This window comes from Lipomyces doorenjongii, assembly GCF_038497915.1.
Source record: "Lipomyces doorenjongii strain NRRL Y-27504 unplaced genomic scaffold V1508scaffold_35, whole genome shotgun sequence".
Taxonomy (NCBI): Eukaryota; Fungi; Ascomycota; class Lipomycetes; order Lipomycetales; family Lipomycetaceae; genus Lipomyces; species Lipomyces doorenjongii.
The window spans coordinates 1-22,000 of record NW_027118102.1 but is presented as its reverse complement, the minus strand read 5'-3'; the positions used below and the strand labels follow the sequence as shown (position 1 = coordinate 22,000).

Sequence of the window (22,000 nt, the reverse complement as noted above, 5' to 3'; positions counted from 1 at the left end):
CGTGTTAAACCAGCACGAAGCATGCTTTGTGACCGTCAAGTTCGCTGCAAGAAACAGCTAAACGACTCGTGGGCCCTAACATGAATAAGAAAGACATCAGCTTGAAGGCGTCAATCCATTAGGGTATCCGGAGAACAGACCCATGACTCCAGACGCCAAAAGGACTATGATAGACGTTGTCCAGCACTCTTCTGCGCCTCTTCCCACCATTGTTTCAATAATTAACACCCCTTACGGACTGTCGCTGTTGGGTAGAGACGTCCATAGTCGGACTTACGATTACACGCAAATCAAAGGGATATCGACCGCCAAATTCATACAGACATTACGGGATCAGGGGTACATATACCAAGTTAAGCTGGCACCGGACAATGTTCGAGGCGTTGTTCTTTTTCAAGCCTGAAGATATTCAAAAGCACGACTACAGGTACAGATGATCGTCATTGATAGTACGTACAAGAGGAATAAATTCCGATTGCAACTAGTGAATATCGTGACGTGGATAATAACCTGGGCACTGTGAGAGTAGCATTGTGCTCTGTCACGAATGAGAAAACGAATGAGTACATCTGGGTTTTGCAGCAATTAAGTGAGTACAAGTGAGCTATATTATGTGCCGACTAAAAAAATGCTGACATTTGTACGGAAGCAATTGTCTTCCCAGTTGAACAACCAAAAGTTATCATCACTGTTGCAGATCGTAAACCAGGAGTCACTTCAGGAGATGACTGGCCAAGATTCGGAGGAGCAGGCAACGAATGAAATACCAGTGGCGGTAGAGTATGACGAAGGGACTTTTGAGGAAATCAACCGATCGAGAATTTAAAAATTATGTGGCTATGCAGTGGCGGTGAACACTCACTTCGAGTTTTGATACCGAGGTGTACTTTATACTAGTCCCAAAGAGGAATGATCGGTTTGCTCCCCATGAATCTCCTTTTTTAATTTGGGTTTTACACGCAAATTTGATGACGTTTTTGTGTTTTCTGATGTTGCCGGGGTACAGTTGCGGGACTAACCTGGATGCACTATATAAGTTACCATTCCCCTTTGGGACTAGCGTCGATAATGAATTTCGTACCCACTTGGAGCGTGTCACTTGTACCACCTCTGGAATCACGACCACTACAACGCTGACCGCATTTATGACCATGTACTATGCCCCAGCTACTAAATGATAGTCCTATACTTTATTGTCAGGTATTCGTATTCACATTTCGGGACCATTACTTGAATTATGGATGCAGCAATTTCTGGTACCTCTACGAGGTGTCGCCGATCTTTGTCGCGCGTGCGATCGACAATCAAGCACATCCATCCTAATTCAGCTTCCGATGAATCAGATGAACCCCCGCCCCGAAGCACTTCAAGTCAGACCATTCGCGCGAGATTAGTACATCGGCAAGTAAGATGTCGAATACTATGTCAATATCGAGAGATAAGAAGTCCTTTATGCTGGAGGAGAAACAGCAGTCATATGACATGGCGATTGCACAGGCATTGAGTCTGCTGAAGGAAAATCCATCAGAACAGCGATTGGATATTCGGCTTCCTTATGCTGAGTATTTGAAATTGGATCAATGCTGGTCCAAGGAAAAATCGGAGGCACACATTTCCGAAGACCAGAGGTATGAGCTAACAAGTCGCAGAAGGTAGAAGGCAGCTGACAATCTCAATACTTCTAGATACCCATACCTGGCATATAACAGTGCTATCGAAACCGCGAGTGTCGTGACTGTCCCAAATCAAGTCCATGAAGTTGCAGCTAAAGATATGTGCCGTGAGATCATGAACATCATTGAGACATATCTCGCTGTTCATCCTCCCGCAGTAGGCGAAATTCAGGATATTGGATCTACCACAATAAAGGGATCTCATGGCAGGTACAGCCGAATCTTGAAACAGGCTGATGGATTATTCAAATTTCGTGGGAAAGGTTTTGGGACCAGACTGATGGTTGCCATTGAGGTCGGATTTAGTGAGATGTATCATGCTCTCTGTCATGACAAGGATTTGTGGATTGATGGTAATCATGTGAAGGTCTGTATATTGGTGCGTCTTAGAGAATCACCACCGTTTCGCAATCCATCTACGCCATATAACAATGTCGAAGATGTGGTAGCAGAGACCGACAAGATGGACATGCATGTTGATGAAATATGGAGCCTGGAACACTGCAGTCCAATTTCATACTGGAATCATAAGTGGCTCGGAGAGATGAAGGAAGCAGTGATTGAAGTCTGGCGAGCCGACAGAACTCACCCAGACATATATGTGAGTAAATCTTTATCAGGGTTATTGTGGTGGCCAGCCGGCTGATATAAATGCGGTTTTAGCCCGTGATTCAGGATGGGAAGTCCTCTGACTCTCTCCCGACAACTATTGGTCTTACTATACGCGACTTTTTTCCGGATAATGCCTGGGATGCGGCCACCATCCCAGATGGTAATCTTCCCTTTCGTGGCACTGTATTTTTACAGAATCTTAGGCAAGCCATGATTGGCATTGCGGTAGCAAGATTTCATGACTTCATTTCGAAATGATCTAGAAGGCAAGTATAGTGGTAATTTGGCTTGTCAATTGAAATGATAGATAGTGTTACGAGAGGCATTCAAGAAGTATCAAGAGTTTAGGCGCAGTAAACTAAAATCCAATTAAAGGGTATAACGTAATTTATGGGGCACCGGGTCACATGGGAACCGGATCACACAATGCCCCACTGCTACTTTGCGAACTCTATAACTTATAACATGGGCTATAATCAACCTTCTAAAAGAGATTAATCTGAAGAAAAATCCTCATGGCTATTCAGTCCTTAGAAAAGAATCAATTTCCATCTATTAGAAGTGCCGGCCACCATTAGGGTTGTGCACCTCGTACGCCATGTAGGGCATGCTGCCCTAACTCGTGGAGCGGTTAGGCCACTCGGCCAAGGCGCATGGAAGAATGTCGCACTAACATAGTAACATGTTGCCTGTTCAGTGTTTCTAATCATTCGATATTAATTAATTGCAACAAGGTATATCATAGGCACCAGAGTTCAATTTACCTGGATTTATTGGGAATGCGTTTTCTTCGCGCATCTTCAGCGCAGTTGGAAACGCCAAATTCGGTACATGACGAAAGCAATAAAAGTAATGTCACGGGTCGCCCAAGAGCTAAGCAGGCGTGCAACGCCTGCAAGCAACGCAAGGTGAGGTGCAGTGGTCATGCTAGGTGCCATCAATGCTGTCATCTGAATCTCCAGTGCCGATATACGGAATGTCGTCCGCGAGAGAAACCAAGATTGCGTCGCGGCGAGCGGATAGCGATGGTCCGAACTACGCAGGCGAGTGGGTTGGCACAAGCAGCAGTTCCAGCGTCAACTTCGGGGACGTCTGTGGGTAAAGTCCATGATGCTCAGTATTTCAAGCATATGCTCAATCTATACACTTCTTCGGTTTACCCTTTCATGCCAATAGTGGCTGAAGAAGAATGCGAACAAGCTATCGAAAACATGGGATCAGGGCCACAAAGCCGAAGTTTTCTTTGTGCACTCGCTGCTGTTACGCTTGCTCAAACTAGTGGTTTATGTCAGGACGATTCGGAGATACATATCGAGGTTGACCAGTTAACTCGAGAGGCATTAGAACTGAGAGGGTCTATATGCCCTCGTCATGCAATTGATATAAAAGCTATCATGACTGCCGAGTTTTTGCATGTATGTTATGCGTCTATGAATCATCGAGATGCAGCATTCTTTTACCTCAGAGAAGCCATTACTCTAGCCCAGGGATCCAATTATTTCAGCCGCTACGAGCTCGAGTTATGCAGTGACAGAAATGAAGTAGCCAGACGAAAGAGGCTATTTTGGCTACTTTTCATTCATGAACGATTTCTTGCAATTCACTATTCGTTGCCGGCGATTTTGAGAGCGGATGGTGCGCCTATAGCAGAGGCAGATGCGCATCTTCCTGCGGGAATACAGAATTGGTTTTTCCAGATCAGCAATGTATTTCAACTTATCGATGAGCCGCTTTTGACAGCGTGGGATGGCCGTACAGATGACGTTTCGGTCGAATGGATTCAGGAGAAGAACAGGGAATTGCAGAACGTCCCAGATATTGCTGCGCTTTCGGAAATGCAGCAGGTTGACATTTTGATTACAAGGAACTGGTTGCAAACGATACTTTGGAAGATCGCGATGACAAAGTATACTCTCAACTGCAATTCTCCAAGAGATTTCATGTCTTTGCTCTTTCCGATCGACGTGTTCAAGAGAACGCTTTGGGTTGTCTCTAAAGCTTCAATCCGCTCTCTCGCCGTGAACGGGGATAGTGCGAGACAGAAGCTGCTGGATTTATTAAACACAGTGGCAGATATTATCACAGTTATAATTGTTCCGTCGCAACCGGAGGTGTCAGATGAAGTTGAGAATTTTATAGCAATGGTGAAGATTATTCTCAGTGTCCCCGGAGTGTCTATTAGTACTCGTGAAACAATCCAAAATAAACTGATCCATATCGAGGCTACGATGGCAAGTGGCTCTCGGAATCAGTTGTCTCGGTCTACGTCCTTGTCGACAACATCAATCGCACCTGCTTCGTCGTCGTCGCTATCACACGAAGCACTGTCACCACCATCATCATGAATGTAAGTTTATTTTCAGTTGTTGCGGAACTTCTCAGTGACAAATATCTGAGCTGATAGGTCAATTTTGGAATATCCAAGTTTAGCTCTTAAAGAGCTGTGGTTTTTGTACAACTGAGATTAGAATGCAATCCAATTTTCGTCCACTACTACATCATCCCCTATTCTCTGTAAGTACAACCTCTTCCTTGGCTTCAATTTCGAGCTCGTGCACCACAACATCGCCGAACAAACCATTAATTTCTTCCAGACTTTTGCCATTTGTCTCGGGGAACACCGAACAAAACAATCCGAGAAGGATAATGTCAAATCCAATGAACACAAAATAATATTTCCATCCAATAGATTGCAAAACAATAGGTGAGATTTCAGACAGCACAATCTGGGTACAGAAGTTGAGGAAAGTTGCAATGCCGACGCCTCGTGCACGAATGCTTGTCGGAAAAATTTCCGCAGAGTATGGGGCCCAAACGGCATTGTAGCCGATGGAAAAACTGATCGAGAATAAGAAGATGAACACGATCACGGCTATCTGGCCACCTCTGTTGTCCGACGATCCATACACAGCGCTGAGGACCGTCACGAAGATGAATACGATTAGGATGGCCGCCTGAGAAGCGATTAGTGTCGGAACACGACCCCATTTGTCGACGTTGGCTGCAGATATAGCGGTGGCGATGGGTCCAACAGAACCGTATGCGGCCGCAATAAGCAAGACCTGATATCCCGTAATTCCGAGGGACTTGTAAATAATAGTTTGGTAATAATTAATTACTCCGCCGCCCACAAGCTGCGTCCCCATTTGAATCACAGACGCTAAAAACAGTCGTCGAGCATATGGCGGATGCACAAATAGCTCTTTTAGTTGCGTTACCTCAGTATCCTTTTCGAAAATAGTTTGGTCCTTGATTGCGTCGAATTCTGCTCGTAGTTCGTGTTCCACCATTTCCTTGGGGTTAAACTGTAGCTTTCTTGTGACCTCCCAAGCCTCGTCATAGCGACCACGTTCCACAAGCCACCTCGGAGAATTTGGCATAAATGGAACGGCAATAGTCAGTATTGCCGCTGGGAGCATTTGAAGGCCGATTGGAACCCGGAACTGAACCTGGCTCCTGCCCACCCAGTAGAATCCAAACCCCACCCAATTCGACAGTGCATAGCCAAACGAAATGGCAGCAGAGTGCAAGGCAACCATAAACCCACGATTGGCCGACCGCGCGATTTCCGACTGGTAGAGCGGGATTGACCCGAAGAAACTGCCAATAGCAAAACCGGTAACGGCGCGACCGACAATGAGCATATGGACGTTGACTGATGCAGTCTGTAGAAGAGAACCGACGAGTGCGATGACGGCGCCGATATGAATGGTCCACTTGCGTCCGATGCGGTCGCCAAAGTATCCAGTGTAGACACAGCCGAGAGCCGCGCCTGCAGCATAACAGGAGACTATGCCACCTAGGAGTGCTCCGGTTGGGTTCTCGAAGTAATTGATGAACTCGGGCTGCGCAATCACCGTGGAAAGCAGACCAGAGTCGTAACCAAACATGAGCGACCCGCTGGCTAACAGAGTAGCCCAAAAGGTATCTTGTCTCATAGCAGATGCAATTTGAGAAATATACTGGAGTACTAGTGTGAACTGAAATAGGTTTTGTAACTATTGTCAACGGCGGTACGGTTGTATCCTGGAATGAAGCTGCGAAGCTGAGGTTATATAGGCCCTCATAACAATTGGACGGAAGTTGTGAGAGCATTATGTGGGGAGCAAACAACCCACAACTTTTTGGGGTCAATGTATGGGGAAGTGAGGTGACCGCTGCGCTTAGAGTGAATTGAGTTGCGCTGAAAGCTTAGGCACAGAGGAGGAAATCCGACCCCTGAAGCTATCTCGGGCCGACAACAGACCAATCATACGACGTCCTATCTCGGACCGAGATCAAATTGCTAGCCAAGGCAAAATTTGCCCGAGGCGGATTATTGAATAGCCGCTAATAGAGTTTATAATTTTTACATGGTCGGCCCAACTCGCACGCATATCTACTGCACGAGACATATGTTTATCTCGGACCGAGATCAGGATTCAAAGCGCTAATGCTGGAGAATATCATTGTTAATGCAGCATAGTGCTTGCCCAAGCACGGACAATTTAAGGGGGTCATATGCTGCTGCTTCTCGTTCAGCAACCTATCTATCCCCTATTATTCTTACCTCTGAGACAGCAATTACTTCCTAGCTTCGACTTAGCAACATGGCCAAGGAATGGTGGAAAGAAGGCGTCGTGTACCAAATTTACCCGAGCAGTTTCAAAGATTCCAATGGTGACGGAATCGGAGACATTCCAGGCATCATATCCGAACTCGACTACATCAAGAGTCTAGGTGTTGAAATAGTATGGGTGTGTCCGTTCTACAAGTCACCTCAATACGATATGGGCTACGACATCTCAGACTACCAGGACGTGTATGAGAAGTACGGGACTGTCGAAGACGTGGATGCACTCATTCAAGGTTGTCACGAGCGCGGGATGCGTATAATCTTTGATCTAGTCGTCAATCATACGTCACATCTTCACGCATGGTTCCAGGAAAGTGCCTCGTCGAAGACTAACCCCAAGCACGACTGGTACATTTGGAGACCGGCCCGCTACCTCAATGGAGAGCGTCTCCCACCTTGCAATTGGCGAAGCTTTTTCGGCGGAAGCGTCTGGGAGTGGGACGACAATATCGGTGAATACTACCTTCATCTCTTTGCAAGAGAGCAGCCTGACCTGAATTGGGACAATCCGGAGGTCCGCCAAGCTATTTATAATGATGCTATGAGATTTTGGCTGGACAAGGGCGCCGACGGCTTCCGCATTGATACAGTGAACATGTTTTCCAAGCGTTTAGATTTTCCCGACGCTCATGTTGTCGAGCCAGAAACTCCGTGGCAGCCGGCCTACGATTTGATCTGCAATGGGCCGCGCATGCATGAATTTCTGCGCGAGATGAACGACGAGGTACTCAGCAAGTACGATGCTATGACTGTCGGCGAACTTCCGCACACTCCTGATCCAGCTCATGTTTTACGCTATGTATCTGCCTCAGCACGTCAACTCCAGCAAGTTTTCCAGATGGACTTGGTCTTCCTAGATTTTGGAGAGAAGAGTAAGTTCTATCCTCGCAAGTGGGCCTTGACGGAATTTAAAGAAACTCTCCAGAAGTGGCAGAGCTTCATTGAAGGCAACGACGGATGGACTACAAATTTCTTGGAAAACCACGATACAGGGCGATCGGTCTCACGCTATGGCTCCGATAGTCCACAGTTTGCAGCTGCGAGCGCCAAAATGCTGGCTGTGTTTCTCACTACTTTGACAGGGACTACATATGTGTATCAAGGGCAAGAGATTGGAATGGTGAATGCACCGAAGATTTGGCCCATAGAGGAATATAAAGATATCGAGAGCTTGAATTTCTATAATGAAGTAAAGCAGGTAACTGGGGGTGACAAGGTAGCTTTGGAAAAAGTCATGAAGGGAATTCAATTAACAGCACGAGACCATACCCGCCTCCCATTTCAGTGGAACGCTAGTGCCAACGCGGGATTCACCACTGCTGCGAAACCATGGATGCGTGTTCATGACAACTACCGCGAGATTAACGCTAGTCAGCAGTCTGAGGACCCCGCGAGTATATTGTCATTCTGGAAAAAGATGATTAAACTTCGGAAACGACATAGCGAACTTTTCGTGCATGGCTCCTTCAAGATATGCGATTTCGAGGACGAAAAAGTGCTGACGTATGTCAAGGAGCGCGGAAAAAAGAGGGCAGTAGTTTTGTTGAATTTCAGCGAGAAGCCGCAGAAGGTAAACGTGGAGTTAGTAAGTGATATGGCTATCCTTGTATCCAATTACACATGCAAGAGTGCTGAGTCGTATCTCCTGCCATTTGAGGGCCGCGTGTATATCTATATCTGAGTGGGGGAACATTACCGTATTTTTTAACCTCGACAGAAGTGATAATAGTGAATTTTTTATGCATCATCGTAGTAGTTTGCTAACATCGTTGTGAATTATATCCATTAAATACAATGTCGACTGATCGGCATTGTACGTTCACTCTATTTGAAGATGAGGGGCTACAAGCCCGGACAGCGCATCTAACAACATCACATGGGGAACGCTCTACCTTTGTGGACTAGTCGCTGCATTTCTTGCATGGCTGCTGATAGGTGCCAAGTAATCGTTCGTCGCAGCACACGAGTTCCTGACATAATTATCACTACGTACTAAATCATCATGGATGAAACGAGTATTGCAATCACGGCCAAGAAGGTCCGAAAGGCGTAAGTCCCGATACGATAATCAGCTTAATAAAGATGAATAAACGATTACCACTCACTTTACCGGTGCAACAATATTGTCCTGCACCAGCAACACATGTCGATGTCATCAAACTACTCAAATGATCAGATCGCCGAGACGGAATTGCAAGTTACCGTTAATGTCCGCAGACCCTTTCGACAAGACTCTGATAGTGGTGATCATCGTAAAATAATCTGATACCGCAGTTGCGTTTACTATATACATTTATTCGCCAGCTGGTATGGTTACCGATGGGCATTAACGCCGGAGATGTAGAAACTCAATATGATAATCGTCAGTGTTGTCGGGCTGGAAATATTGAAGATCGTCGGATGATAAAGGTATCGCGAATTCCTGATAAGGATCAGTGTCTAGGATATGCCGACTAGAGCATTGGGACCCGACGACCGTTAACCATATTCGCCGTTTCCGGAAGAGCGACTACGCTTGCGTGTAATTGAATCGTTCGTAATGGCCCGGCACTGGGACTTTTCCTGTGATACTTGTGTCGATGTCGTCAAACTACGGCATGTTTATCATGTTTTGCCCTTTGGTATTCAACCAGAAAGATACCGTAAGGATTAGCATCGTGGCCGTTGCACTCGCAGGTACACAAGCTGTGCAACTAGAGTCCCCTATCTAGCTGCATTTAGATCTGGTAAACGATTGAAAGGGAATGTAGGTGCGAGAAGATTGAAGAGATCCGGGCATCCTTAAGGTTCCGGATAGCTGAGAACATTGTTTCAACAGAAGCTACTACTGATTAAGAAAATTTGCTGGTTTGCCGACATAGTAAACGATTTGCCGATATAGTATAGGCAAAGCCAAGAGAGACATCCGACCTTGGTCGGGGATAGTATCGGCAGACTGAAGAGGTCGACTATATAGTACAGTCACCGATATAAGCTCAACTACTCCACCACTATACTGCATTGCACCTTGAGACAATTGAACTATCAAGCTCTGGCGCTGGCAATTTCCGCCCATTGCCGCCTGTCTCAGAGTAGCTGCGGCGGAGTAGCACAGATCGGACAGAAGTCTACGCCCTGTGGCTGAGTCTGATCCAAGCGAATAGGGTTATGGTACCATGGGTATCATAGCAGTCGTTCACAGTCCCAAGCAGTAACTTTCTCTGGCCAGGAACGTAACAATGTGTCAACCAAGCAATTTAGACACCCCTGAAATGTTGCTGCGAAGCCGCATTATCATGATTGATGCGTATCAACTGATTTGTTGTGCTGCCTGTTGCCATGCTTGACGATGATATCCGGCTATCGACCGAGCTTGGTTGGACACGACGACATGTCTTTTGTCACTCGGCTCGCCGTTCAGGGGCACCCGACAACGTTCCCGCCAGCGACTTTGCGCAATGACAGGCACCAGGCACAATAACACGCGCAGACACACACTGTCATCTGTTTTGTTATGATAACATCTGACACGCCGACAGATCACTTGCTCTTGCTACTCCTGGCCTATTAAAAGTGTGACTCCTTCCTGTCAACCTGGTGAGTTTCTCTTGTTAAGTCTAATCTGCTCTCTACCGGTTATTTTATTCTATATCTCGCCTATATCTTCGATTCTCCCCACAATGGATTCACATAACCTTGACAACATCACGCCGATGATGGCGAATGAGCTTGTCAATTCCTAGCACCACAGGACCACGAGTCTTGGGTGTTGGAAGTCAGAAAAGACACCCCATCATCGAGGCTACGCTCTTGTCACCCTATCTACAGGCGGGATAGGCGGGAAAAGGTACACGACTGGTGTGCACCAGATCGCTGGTACATGATGTTTGACGTGTAGTTTCTTTAGATTGACCCGACAGTAGCCTCTAAGTTTCAAATTCGACTCCCAGCACCCAAGGTCCGTAGTTACAGTGCGATATCTATTAGTGAGCTGTTGCGCCATTGTCGTAATCTGGGGTCTCACTGGAGGCTTCATTACGCAGACCTGTCTGGGGTAGGGATGGACCATGTACATCTCCGCCTTCATGGGCTTCGCATTCGTCTTCGTCTTGTATCCGGAGACATATGCGCCCGCCTCCTTGTCTCAAAAGCCGCTACCCTCCGTCGACAAACTTGCAACTGGGGCATTCATGCCAAACAGGACGAAGTCGAGGTAGAGAACTACTCACGAACAACTTTAGGCGACCACTCCGAATGCTTATTTCCGAGCCCATCGTCCTCCTCGTCACATTGTACATGTCTTTCACATATGGACTGATGTATGCCTTGCTCGGTGCATATCCAGTGTGTCGAATGGCGATTTATTGATGAAAATTAGTACAAAATGAGTATCAGACCAAATGGCGATCAGTTCTTACACCCTATGACGGAGAGCTTTTTCCTAGACGGCTTTGTGTTGTTCGACAAGAGCAAGAGCTTACAAACGAGAGGTTACATGGCTGCCCACCTGCTGACAGTGTCCTTGTAGTTGCACCTCTGCGGTACAAATATGAAGCCGGATATTGACCAGCTTGTGAGCCTAATGAGCTAAAGAATAGGACTGTTGCCGCTTTGCCTATAATGCCGATATACAATTATCCCAAGTAATGAAAGACTTTAAATTAGCTTTCGTGTAGTTATCAATTACGATAGATTGCAGCAACATTGCTCCATGCACCGCAATACTTGGCATTATTGGTCCTTGGCACCAAGATAGCAATAAAAGTTTTATCAAGGCCGATGCCAACATCTGCATCGTTCACAGCCAAGTAAAGACAAGACACTCAGTCGTAACGCCATAAAGAGAAAGAAATTTGGCGTCTATCTGTGCAGTAATATTATCTTATACCTAATCATCTTCGCCAGTCGTCGCTTATAAATAATAGCTATAATAACATAGAGCTTGTGCCAAACCCTTCATAAGATTAACACGGGCAACAGCCACACCAATTTATCTTATCAAACCTTAAATTGCTTATCAATTAAGCTAGTTAGACTTTAAACTAAATTCATACTCACGCCTTCTTTTCTCTGTCCGAAGATCGGATTAATCTGAAGAAAAATCCTCATGGCTATTCAGGCCTTAGAAAAGAATCAATTTCCATCTATTAGAAGTGCTGGCCACCATTAGGGTTGTGCACCTAATAGGCCATGTAGGGCATGCTTCCCTAACTCGTGGAGCGGTTAGGCCACTCGGCCAAGGCGCATGGCCGAATGTCGCACTAACATAGTAAACTGGCGTTCATGGCCATGAACAGGATGGCCAGGATGGACAGCCTAGTACGGCCGGGTAAGCCATTTTCATTGATTATTCCTGCCTGGGAATAAATGTCTGTATCATCCCCTGATAATGTGTGCACAGACAAACTTACTGAATTAGGAAAAAGCAGATAAGCCAGACAAGCCACCACAATAAAATCAATAAATTTTGAATGCAGGCACAGTAATTTAGATCGCCAAAGAATGGTAAAGATTCTCAGCAATATTATTTTATTGGCCCACTCTAAATTCATATGAGTCTAGAAACCACACTGCACAAATTCGAATGACAGGTGGGATTCTGGAAAAGAAAAAGGGGCTGAACATATTGGCGGGTAAAAAGCTCCTACGTTGAAAATATTTCAGACTCTTACTCTGATAATATATGGCTGACGACTTTAATATTTTAGAATCATTTAAAGAATCTATTAAATTGAAACTTATTTGGCATTCAAAAAAGTATATTCGCTGATAAAATATTGTGGAACAACATTTGTAGGCAACATTTACTAGACTTTGCAGTGTCCTCTGAGCTTGAGCAGTTTGACACGATTTTCTTAATGACTGAGGATGCAGACAACCAATCCATCGTGCACCGCACCACTGGTATCGGCGTCCCAGTTAGTTCCGGGGAGCCGGAAGCTGAGGATGTGTCGAATGACAATTCTCCGATACGCGCAATTGCTGACCTGGGACTGATGGTCGAAGAAGACTGGCATGTCATTGTCTGTACAAGATGCAAGTTCATCATCGATGAAGCGCACGTTATCCGCCATCTGAAGGAAAAGCACAAGACGCAGATTATAAACGATGATGACGTACGGCAGCTTATTCGCCAACAAGGGCCTCGTGAACATCTAACAGTCATTTGGGACGAGGCAACTGAGAGGCAGCTGGACGAGTCCGATGACGACGATCAAACCCAAACACAGTTTAAGCCGGCTGCATTTAAACCAGGCTCTTTCGCGCTCAGAGGTATTCCCGTCGAAGACGGTTTCAAGTGTCAGCTATGCGAACAGATGATCAAGCACGTCTGTGTGACAACCAAAGAAGGCATGAGGAGCCATTACATGCGGCACCATCCAGAAGCGACTATCGAATACATTAAAGTTAAAGTTCAAGCATTTTATGACCGCTCGAACGCTCGCCCTCAGCTACGCTTTGTCGAGGTGACTGGAATTGCCGAGAGTCAATCGATCGGCAGCCATCTTGCATTTCTCCAGGTTCGGCACTCCGGCCACGATCCACGACGTACCCGGACACGGCAGCCGGATTAATGACGTCAAAGATCTAAATCAATTCGGCGTCAAGTTTCACGCCTCTGCGCTTCTCGAGGTCATAGACCTGAATGACTTAGGTAACCTTCTGCACAACACAAAAGATGAGTCGTTCAAGTTGTTGCAAAAACTGTGTTTGCGATTACTAGAAGCGTCAAGGGAAGATACAATGGCCGGGTTCCAGCCTTTGTTGGGGAAGGTGATGATTGGCGACGGCGATAAGTATTTGACCAAAAACAGAAAGATGCGTACGCAACTAACTGAGCCGATTCAGAGAATATTTTTACGCGGTACAAGAGCACACCACGTTGGTCAATTATGCTACTATCTGGGCGAAGGTCCTTTGGATCGCGTGCTTGGCATATATGAACAGAGGGACACTTCATCACAGGCTTACTCTTTGTCGTAGATCTTGTAGTTGCATTCTGCGGGAGAGTTCTTTTTGGAAAAGTAGGCGCAGGGCTTCAACAGTCCGTCGTCATCATACTATGACAGGACGCAACCAGTCACCCATCCGGAAGAATCGCCTTCCACAACTGTCTCTCGGTCAGGATCACATTGGATTAGGATGGGGGCTGTCGTGAAGAGCTGTTTCAGCGAGCAAAACGCGTCCTCTGCTTTTGCTGACCATCGGAAAGCTCGACCTTGTTTGGTAATGTCCGTGAACGGCAATACGATCTCGGAGAAGTTCTTGATAAACCGGCGATAAAAAGTTGGCAAACCCCAGGAAAGACCCTTGATCGTGTTTGGTGTCTGCCAATCTAAAATAGGCCTTCACCTTGTCGGGGTCCATGCGGATCCCCTTCCCCGCCTCGATGATGTAGCCGAGGTACTTCGTGGCCGAGACTTCAAATTCACACTTGTCGATATCAACAGTAAGGCCGGCCTGGCGTAGTCGATCGAAGACTTTGCGGACGTGGTCGCGGTGTTGGCTTAAGCTGCCGTCGGTAAAGATCAAAATGTCGTCAATATAAGCTGAGCAAAAGTCGTCGAGAAAGTCACGTAACGTCCAGTTGATGTAACGTTGGAAGGTGCTCGGGGCGTTGGCCAGGCCGAAGGGTGTTACTAACCATTCAAAGGGTCCAAATCGGGTACGGATGGCCGTCAGCCATTCGCTCCCTCGGCCATGGGGATACGGTGGAAAGCCGTGACGACGTCGAGCTTGGTAAACCAACGGGCTTTGCTTACGCGTGCCAAGGTCTCTTGGATCAAAGGTAATGGATAACGGTCTTTTTTCGTAATCTTATTGAGCGCCCGGTAGTCGCAGCAGAATCATAATGTACCATTGACTTTCCGAACAAATAGGACGGGTGCAGATGCGGGTGAGTTGCTAACACGGATAAACCCTTGTCGAGGTAGTCCGTGAGCGTTTTTCGCAGTAGGAGTAATTCATCGCGACTCATGTTGTACAGAGGACCCCAAGGGGCCTCCACTTTCCTACCGTTGTCATCCTTCTCGATCAACTCAATCTTATGGTCAACACCAGCGCCACGAATGGGGGGAAGCGTCTCTGCCTTTTTCCGGTCGAATACATCAAGGTACGCATGGTAGTGGGGCGGAACCGGGCACGAGGGTCGGTGCGAGGCTTCGGACGGAGGGTACGTTCAATGTCTCTCAAGCTGGCAGCGAAGATTTGGATGTCAAAGTCTTTGCGCCTTGAACGCTTAGTCCACCAGAAACTGAAAGCCGAGGCCGAGATAGGGGTCGCCTCGTTAACATCTGACATCGGGGCTAGTCGCAGTCCACAAGGCACACTTATGCCATTATTTCGGAAATCAGCTTAGAGCGGTCGGGCAGAGGGATGACATTCTGGTGCTTCATCCATGGCGTTCCTAGTATAATATCATGACCGTCGATTTTCGGGACGACGTACAAATAGATGTACGTTGGTAGTTCCCCCCGATATCCAGGGAGAGTTTAGCGACCTCTTCGATCTTACCAGTGACTGGTCGAATCCTCGGAGAGACTGTGGTCTGATCTTAATGCGTTCTAACCGGTGTTTCTGGGCGGAACGGGAGGATATGAGACCGTACGTACTACAACCAGTGTCGACTAGTGTATTTGCATGACATATGTTATCGACAAGCGCCGCCACTATGAACGGCGGGCCGTTAAACTTGGTCTTTTTCATAAATACCTCCCACCCCTCCTCCGAGTCGGTTATTTGGCGCTCCAGTGAACGACTTTTCACTGGATAGCCGAGCCATGATTGGGCGTAGCCCGTGACAGGCAAGGCTCATTGGACCGCGGTTAAGCACATATTTCGATATTTGAAAGGCACGTCTGCTATGGGCCCAGTATATAAGTGGTCTCCAGATGCACCTGGGATTTGTTTAGTTGGCTTCTGTGACGCCAATTGGGCTGGGGACTATGATACAAAACGGTCAACCAGCGGTTACGTTTTTCAATTGAATTCCGGGACAATCACGTGGAACTCAAAAAGGCAAAGGCCGGTGGCCCTTTCGACCGCCGAGGCGGAATATATGGCCTTGAGTGAAGCGGTTCGTGTCGTGTCCAGCACTACGGTGACAGCTGCAGTCGAGGGCATGTCTGCTGGATGAATGCGTGTTGTGTGACAGCGCGCTTCAGCACAGTGCGTCCAGTCGAAAGAAGCAATGAGGACTCTAGCGCAATCATGTTGTAGAGTGTAGCCAATGATCGGTTGTCGGCTAGCACGTTCGGTGCATGGGCCAATGTGCAGCCAATGTACGGCAACCGATTAATGGAGTGGGACGCACCCTGTAGTTAGTTTTGTTTAGTATAGTGGTTCCTTACAACAATATGGCAATGCGCAACACATTTGAGTTAGAAGCTAATGGGGCTAAAAACGGGTCATCATGAGTGACGTCTTAAGGGTAACATCCTGACAATTAAAGAGGAAGCCTGCTAAAGATCCCCTGATTTACTAGTACTTGTCGACTTGGCCACGGCTTAGGAGGGCTATTTTTGCGGTGCTCATAAACTGATTGTTATCAGGCTACTTTCCACACAATCTTGTAAAACAAGTTGTCCCACATGGAGAAGGCTCTGGCAAAGTTAGGGGGCATGATCAAGACTTTTAACCAGTATGCTAAGAGGATTTACACAGTGCCTTGGCAAAAGATCAGGCCATTTTGAAAACGAAGATAAGAGAGGTTGAGGTGGCGGATAGCATAGCGTCGTGAGGTTTATTATATAAAATCTACCAATTATCTTAAAAATAACCCTAATTCGCTGAGACCAAGGAATTGAGTCTAGTCTAGTTGATATTTCATACTTGTTCTTGATCTTTCTCCATACTTATATGAAATGACTATCATGCCAATCATACCAAAGGATACCCCCGCCAGCAACGTATTCCCCCATCCCTGCCCGAGCGCCGCATACATCTTAGGGCCAGCAAGTGGTAACAGCGCGCCGCCGACACTTCTCAGTACAGTATTTGCCGCTGTAGCACTAGCAGCGTAAATGGGGAACGCATCGACCAAGTAGGTGCTCACAGAAGTAAACACGGTGATCATCCCAAAGCCAATCAGGAACGTGCCGATGACAGGCACAAACCAGAAAACTCTGTATTGTGCCGTCCAGCCATACACCAGCAGCCCGATTGGTATAATCGCACTGCAGGGAATCATAAGGGGTAGGCGATACTCTGGTTTAAGTTCGCCACCTTTAGCAGCCAGTCTCCTCATAATTGCATCTGAGAACATGCCAAAGAGGAGGAGTCCAGCAATTTGACCGCAGCCAAAGCCGAGATAGACCAGACCGACATTGGAAACTATCCCATATCTAGTTTGGAAGACTTCAGAGACGGTCGTGAATAGGAGGTATAAAGTTCCATAAGCGATTGCAGCTAGAAAGGACAGGCCTAATACGATAGGTGATAGAAAAAGCATTTTCAAGGGGCGGGCCAGGCTACTCATCATGAGCTGATGATGTGTATCGGAATCGGTGGCGGAAAAGGCGTGCGGAGTGCCGTTTTGTTTTTGTAGCTTCTTCTGCTTCTTGTTGAGAAGGGTTGGAGGATGGGTCTCCTTCTGGATGAAAACGCAAACGGCAAGAACAGCGCCAGTCTAGGTTGACCAGTCAATACAAGCAGAAGCATGGGATGGAAGCACACATCATCCTACCATTATGACAAGGAGCCAAAAGTTCCACCCCCAGCCTAGACCTCTCGAGACATAGGCGCCAACTGCAGGTCCAAGGCTTGGCCCTAGCAACACAGGCATGGTCCAAACAGCCATGGCTCGGCCTCTCTCCTCCTGTCTGAAACAGTCGGCGACACTTCCCGGCCCAATAGTCAACGGGCATGCGCCCGCCAATCCAGTTAAGAGACGGAAGACAATGAGCATGGGCATGCTTACAGACAAGGCACATGCGACGTTTGTAAGGAGGAAGAGCAGCATGCAAATATGGTATACTGGGAGTCGACCGTAAATCTCGCTAAGCGGTGCTAGGAACAGAGGACCAAAAGCGTAACCGAGAAGGTAGATTGATACCGTGAATGCACCTATGTTGCGGTTCGTTTCGCCCATGTCGTCCATGATGGGTTGAACTGCAGGTGCAATCGCAGACGACGCAAAGGGCCTATTCGTTAAAGTTCAAAATCAGCAAAAGCTCTTGCCACTTCAGAGATTCGGTTTGTCAAGGAGGGAGCACAAACGTCAATAGCGTCAATATTGACACCACCATGATGTTGACCCATCGCTTCGACTTTGGCCAATTCAATGGCATATCGGGGTCGTCCGGGCCATCCCAATCCACCCGATCGGTATTTGACTGATGCGAGCTGGATTGCTCTTCCTTTTCTGCCAACGTCGCTACTGGCAGAGCAGTGTTCTGCAAGTCCGACTCGGTATGCGCGACCATGGTTCGTCAGGAAGCGTGACGTCGAAGGTCGATGGATGGAGAGAGCGCGAGGAATGTACGTGCTGCTTGTGGTAGGGAAGAAGAGGTAGTTGAAAGGGTTAGAAAGGATATTTAATCACCAATCGACTCAAACCACATGGTCAAAGCCGTTACGCCAAGGCGAGGAATGGAAGGAATGAAAAATAAAAATTTTTAGTGGAATACTACAGTAACTGCATCTCTCGGGGATCGCCCTCTGATCACTCACGTCCAAGTTCGTCCTTTCGTCGGGGAGCCTCCCCGACATTAAACCTAAACTCCCTGGATCCTGTGTGCAGGTTGCATACGCTAGCCAGGGCCATCCTAGCGAAGTGGAGGAATCGCCGTTCCAAGCACGATCAAGAAGCGTTAGTGTTCCAGGGCAGTGGCAGTAGTCTTGATTGCTTCTTTGACTTTGCAGAGTGGTTTTTAAAGAGTTCGAGGATCCTTGCCAAGTGCATGGAGGGGCTACAAAGCACATAACCCTTTACTAAAGTTCTAGAATAATGATACAAATTCGCATATACAAGGCGCGCAAAAGGCATCTAATTCACAGAATGAAACAATCCATGGTAAACCTCATAACCCAGTGAGTCTATGTTTTGTAAATGTTGTGCAAATTACGCTCATCATATATTTTCGAAAGGTCAACTTAGAGACCAGACCATTTAATTGTTTCCTTCACATGCAGGTTCTCCTCGAGCAATATCACTCTGCTGCTAGATCCTACCAGCACTCTGTATACTCCCCTCTCGCAAACCCAGCAGTGTAGTTCCTCATCCCAAAACGCCGTCGAAAACCGATCCAGGGCCATTTCTACCCGTTGCGTCTCACCAGCTTGTAGGTATATCTTCTGGAAACCCTTCAACTCCTTTTTGGGTCTACGAATAGAGGTCGTGGCCTCGTTGGCGGCTATGTAAAGCTGAACAACTTCAGCTCCAGGCACAGCACCTGAATTAGTAATTTCCAGGCTCACGTGCGAGGACGTGACAGTCAACTTATCGTAAGTAAATGTGGTATAGGAGAGGCCGTGGCTGTAGACCATGTTAGCTCGGCTACTCGTGCTATGGCATGAATAAAGAGTTCTTTCACCCACCCGAAAGGATATAGTACGTCTCGATCTACTTTCTCGTAATATCGATACCCAACATAAACATCCTTGCCGTAAATCACTCGTCCCCTCTCGCTTCCGAAATTAAGGTAGGTCGGCGTGTCCTCTAAGCGTCGTGGGAAGGAAAGTGGGAGTTTTCCACTAGGACAAGTCTTTCCGAATATAACGTCGGCAATACCATTGCCAGTCTCATTGCCAGCTAGCCACGCATGCAGATGTGTCTTGGCCTCCTCAGCCCAGGGCATGTTGAAAGGAGCGCCGCTCTGTGTCACGATGATTGTATCAGGGGCCGCCGCTAGGATGGCCGATACAAGACGTGGGAGCGATCTTGGGAGCTCCATGTCCGGCTTATCAAAGCCCTCAGACTCTTGATCCCTCGTCATCCCAACGCACAGAATCGTCACATCCGACTGCAATGCTGCAGAGACAGCCTTTTGGATGCCTACTTCGGGGTCAATTGCACTTAAGAGCCCGACCCTTCCCGCACCGCCGCCAAAATTCACTACGCCTGGTTTAACGAGCTTCGATGACGGTGCGCTTTCGAACTCGACCTTGATTCTGTACTTCTGCCCTTGAGTAAGGTGCATATCTGCCTTTTCCTCCAGAGTTCCCTTGCCGAAGTAGAATGTGCCACCGCGCTGCACGACACTATTGTCGATCAACAGCTGGCCGTCGACGAAAAGCCGAGCCGAGCCATAGACAGCTAGGCCAAACTCGAAAGGTCCTGTAGCTTGGCTAACAAAGTCGCCTTCAACTTCTGCATAAAACAACCTGTCCAATTTGGGATGTGAGTAGCCCATGAGTAGCCATGAAGAATCAGGCAGCAGGCTCTCGTCGATGATCTCGCGGTCTGACATGGTGGGCGCTTGTCGGTAGAAGCGTATTCGCATACCTGGTAAACCTTCTGGTGTTGTGACGTCCTGACCTTGCAGGAGTGGGTTCCAGCCACTTGCCGAAGCGCCGACTTCGTATCGTACCTCGGCATCAGGTGGTAGCTGACCGACAATACCGTCATACGGGGAAACAGTGTAATAAGGTTGAATATAGGCAGAGCCGCCTCCGCAAAATGATGTGTTCTTCATGTTGGGTCCAATCAAGGCAATGCTTCTGAATGGCCGCTTTAGGGGTAGTAGACCGCCTTCGTTCTTCAGTAAGACGACACTATCACCGGCCAGCTGTCGATTGAGCTTCCTGTCCTCAGGAAAATTTCTCCCGCCTTCTTCAGCAGCCACAGCAACCTTGCTGCACCTCCGAACGAATTCGAGCACGTTGCGTGTGCGAGTGTCTACAGTTGCCCGAGACACCTTTCGGGTTGACAAGGCAAGGTCCAGTAGCTGGCCTCGCTGTCTCGTTGGTCCTGGCATTTCAAGATCCAATCCTGCATTGATGGCCTCAGCGGTCGAGTAGGTACCGAACCTAGAAGAAGAGTCGTTAGTATCGAACTTGACTTGGGGACGACACGGGGATTTTCCAACGCACCAGTCACTCATGATGAGTCCCTTCCACTGCCACTCCTCGCGGAGGAGGCAATCCAGGAATTCTCGATTTTCTGAAACGTGCTTTCCGTTGACTTTGTTATAGCAGGACATGACACCACCAGGTGCAGCGTCGCTAAGGGCGATTTGGAACGGGAGCATATGAATTTCTCGCAGCGCACGCTCACTAGCGACGACGTTGACGCCAACTCTTTCGTGTTCTTGGTCATTTGCAAACCAATGCTTGATAACTGACACAACACCTGTCGACTGGACACCGTTGATATATGCGGCGGCTAGCTTGCCGGTGGCATACGGGTCCTCGGCCATTGACTCAAAACCGCGGCCACCTAGAGGAGAGCGTTGGATACAGACAGTGGGACCAAGCCAGCAGTGGGCGCCTTTTGCTCTACATTCATTGCCTATTAGAAAACAGATCTTGATCCCATGTGGCCGCCAGACCGGTACCGCAGGGCAAGCATGCTGCTGGTATGCCGTCAACGAATTTGGTTCCTCGCACGCCGTTTGGTCCATCGCTTACGCGAATGGAAGGAACATTGAATGCCGGGAGAGAATTTGTGTGCCAAAAGTCTCGGCCTGGAGTGCAGTGCAAGTCAGCAAACGGAACTACCAGACACTCAGGGTGGCATCCGTTGAGCGCCTTCCCAGGGAGGATTTGGAAACTTGTTACTTACCAGACAGCAGTGATATCTTGTCTGACAGGGATGCGTTTTGTATGACATTTTCAATGTCGAAGTCGCTTGACGAGTCAGAAGGAGCTTGTGGCTTCAGGACCATGGCTGCAGCGGTCCAAGACAAGATGCCGAAAGGATGAAGAAAAATTTCAGGGCCCAGAATAGACAAAGGCAGTTGCCAAACTTATATGTGGGAGGGATAAACATGCACTATGCATGCGGGATCCTAGGGGCGAGCCAAAGCCAATACCCGCGAAGGAGAGCTGGACTGTTGCCTCTAGCCGTTGAGAAAGTGTCGGGGAGCCTAACATAGTAAACTGGCGTTCATGGCCATGAACAGGATGGACAGGATGGACAGGCCATAGTAATAAGCCGCACTAAAGTCGAAATAACCCTAAA

General features: G+C 47.7%; 8 protein-coding genes across 8 annotated transcripts; 5 read left to right on the top strand and 3 right to left on the bottom strand.

The window, feature by feature from the left end:
* Nucleotides 1-94: 94 nt before the first annotated feature.
* Nucleotides 95-358, top strand: V1508DRAFT_324354 (uncharacterized protein; the record flags this gene model as incomplete). The annotated part of the gene is made up of 1 exon (XM_066936617.1): nt 95-358. A coding segment is annotated over one exon (264 nt), but the record flags the coding sequence as incomplete, so codon positions are not given.
* An 878-nt stretch (nt 359-1,236) lies between these two features.
* On the top strand, nt 1,237-2,204 carry V1508DRAFT_448910 (uncharacterized protein; the record flags this gene model as incomplete). The annotated part of the gene is made up of 3 exons (XM_066942466.1): nt 1,237-1,628; nt 1,686-2,052; nt 2,166-2,204. The coding sequence occupies exons 1-3, from the start codon at nt 1,411-1,413 to the stop codon at nt 2,202-2,204; spliced, it is 624 nt and encodes a 207-aa protein (XP_066794963.1). The 5' UTR covers nt 1,237-1,410.
* A 1,106-nt stretch (nt 2,205-3,310) lies between these two features.
* On the top strand, nt 3,311-4,630 carry V1508DRAFT_356586 (uncharacterized protein; the record flags this gene model as incomplete). The annotated part of the gene is made up of 1 exon (XM_066936998.1): nt 3,311-4,630. The coding sequence occupies one exon, from the start codon at nt 3,311-3,313 to the stop codon at nt 4,628-4,630; it is 1,320 nt and encodes a 439-aa protein (XP_066794962.1).
* A 107-nt stretch (nt 4,631-4,737) lies between these two features.
* V1508DRAFT_419878 (general substrate transporter) lies at nt 4,738-6,436 on the bottom strand. The gene has a single exon (XM_066940660.1). It carries the CDS (start codon nt 6,221-6,223, stop codon nt 4,784-4,786), a length of 1,440 nt encoding a protein of 479 aa, XP_066794961.1. The 5' UTR covers nt 6,224-6,436; the 3' UTR covers nt 4,738-4,783.
* Nucleotides 6,437-6,874: 438 nt separating this feature from the next.
* V1508DRAFT_405013 (glycoside hydrolase superfamily) lies at nt 6,875-8,581 on the top strand (the record flags this gene model as incomplete). The annotated part of the gene is made up of 1 exon (XM_066938670.1): nt 6,875-8,581. One exon carries the CDS (start codon nt 6,875-6,877, stop codon nt 8,579-8,581), a length of 1,707 nt encoding a protein of 568 aa, XP_066794960.1.
* A 4,276-nt stretch (nt 8,582-12,857) lies between these two features.
* V1508DRAFT_448904 (uncharacterized protein) lies at nt 12,858-14,482 on the top strand. Its single transcript, XM_066942465.1, is given in 3 exon segments — nt 12,858-13,365; nt 13,382-13,676; nt 13,729-14,482. 3 exon segments carry the CDS (start codon nt 12,876-12,878, stop codon nt 14,036-14,038), a joined length of 1,095 nt encoding a protein of 364 aa, XP_066794959.1. The 5' UTR covers nt 12,858-12,875; the 3' UTR covers nt 14,039-14,482.
* A 2,126-nt stretch (nt 14,483-16,608) lies between these two features.
* Nucleotides 16,609-18,526, bottom strand: V1508DRAFT_419865 (major facilitator superfamily domain-containing protein). Its single transcript, XM_066940659.1, has 3 exons — nt 18,097-18,526; nt 17,564-18,020; nt 16,609-17,506 (listed from the first exon to the last, which is right to left on the bottom strand). The coding sequence occupies exons 1-3, from the start codon at nt 18,300-18,302 to the stop codon at nt 16,688-16,690; spliced, it is 1,482 nt and encodes a 493-aa protein (XP_066794958.1). The 5' UTR covers nt 18,303-18,526; the 3' UTR covers nt 16,609-16,687.
* A 309-nt stretch (nt 18,527-18,835) lies between these two features.
* V1508DRAFT_456474 (putative beta-glucosidase K) lies at nt 18,836-21,928 on the bottom strand. Its single transcript, XM_066942653.1, has 5 exons — nt 21,602-21,928; nt 21,341-21,503; nt 20,911-21,315; nt 19,417-20,847; nt 18,836-19,354 (listed from the first exon to the last, which is right to left on the bottom strand). The coding sequence occupies exons 1-5, from the start codon at nt 21,702-21,704 to the stop codon at nt 18,973-18,975; spliced, it is 2,484 nt and encodes an 827-aa protein (XP_066794957.1). The 5' UTR covers nt 21,705-21,928; the 3' UTR covers nt 18,836-18,972.
* Nucleotides 21,929-22,000: the final 72 nt, after the last annotated feature.

Excerpts from the sequence above, each read along its gene's own strand:
- V1508DRAFT_419878 (XM_066940660.1), bottom strand. The coding sequence starts at position 6,223 with ATGAGACAAGATACCTTTTGGGCTACTCTGTTAGCCAGCGGGTCGCTC.
- V1508DRAFT_448904 (XM_066942465.1), top strand. The coding sequence starts at position 12,876 with ATGGTCGAAGAAGACTGGCATGTCATTGTCTGTACAAGATGCAAGTTC. Across the intron at positions 13,677-13,728 it reads ATGATTGGCGACGGCGATAA|AGAATATTTTTACGCGGTAC; the intron begins GTATTTGACCAA and ends GAGCCGATTCAG.
- V1508DRAFT_419865 (XM_066940659.1), bottom strand. The coding sequence starts at position 18,302 with ATGGTCGCGCATACCGAGTCGGACTTGCAGAACACTGCTCTGCCAGTA. Across the intron at positions 18,021-18,096 it reads TCAATATTGACGCTATTGAC|GCCCTTTGCGTCGTCTGCGA; the intron begins GTTTGTGCTCCC and ends TTTAACGAATAG. Across the intron at positions 17,507-17,563 it reads TTTGGCTCCTTGTCATAATG|ACTGGCGCTGTTCTTGCCGT; the intron begins GTAGGATGATGT and ends TGGTCAACCTAG.
- V1508DRAFT_456474 (XM_066942653.1), bottom strand. The coding sequence starts at position 21,704 with ATGGTCCTGAAGCCACAAGCTCCTTCTGACTCGTCAAGCGACTTCGAC. Across the intron at positions 21,504-21,601 it reads CAAGATATCACTGCTGTCTG|GCCGAGACTTTTGGCACACA; the intron begins GTAAGTAACAAG and ends ACTGCACTCCAG. Across the intron at positions 20,848-20,910 it reads GGACTCATCATGAGTGACTG|GTTCGGTACCTACTCGACCG; the intron begins GTGCGTTGGAAA and ends CTCTTCTTCTAG.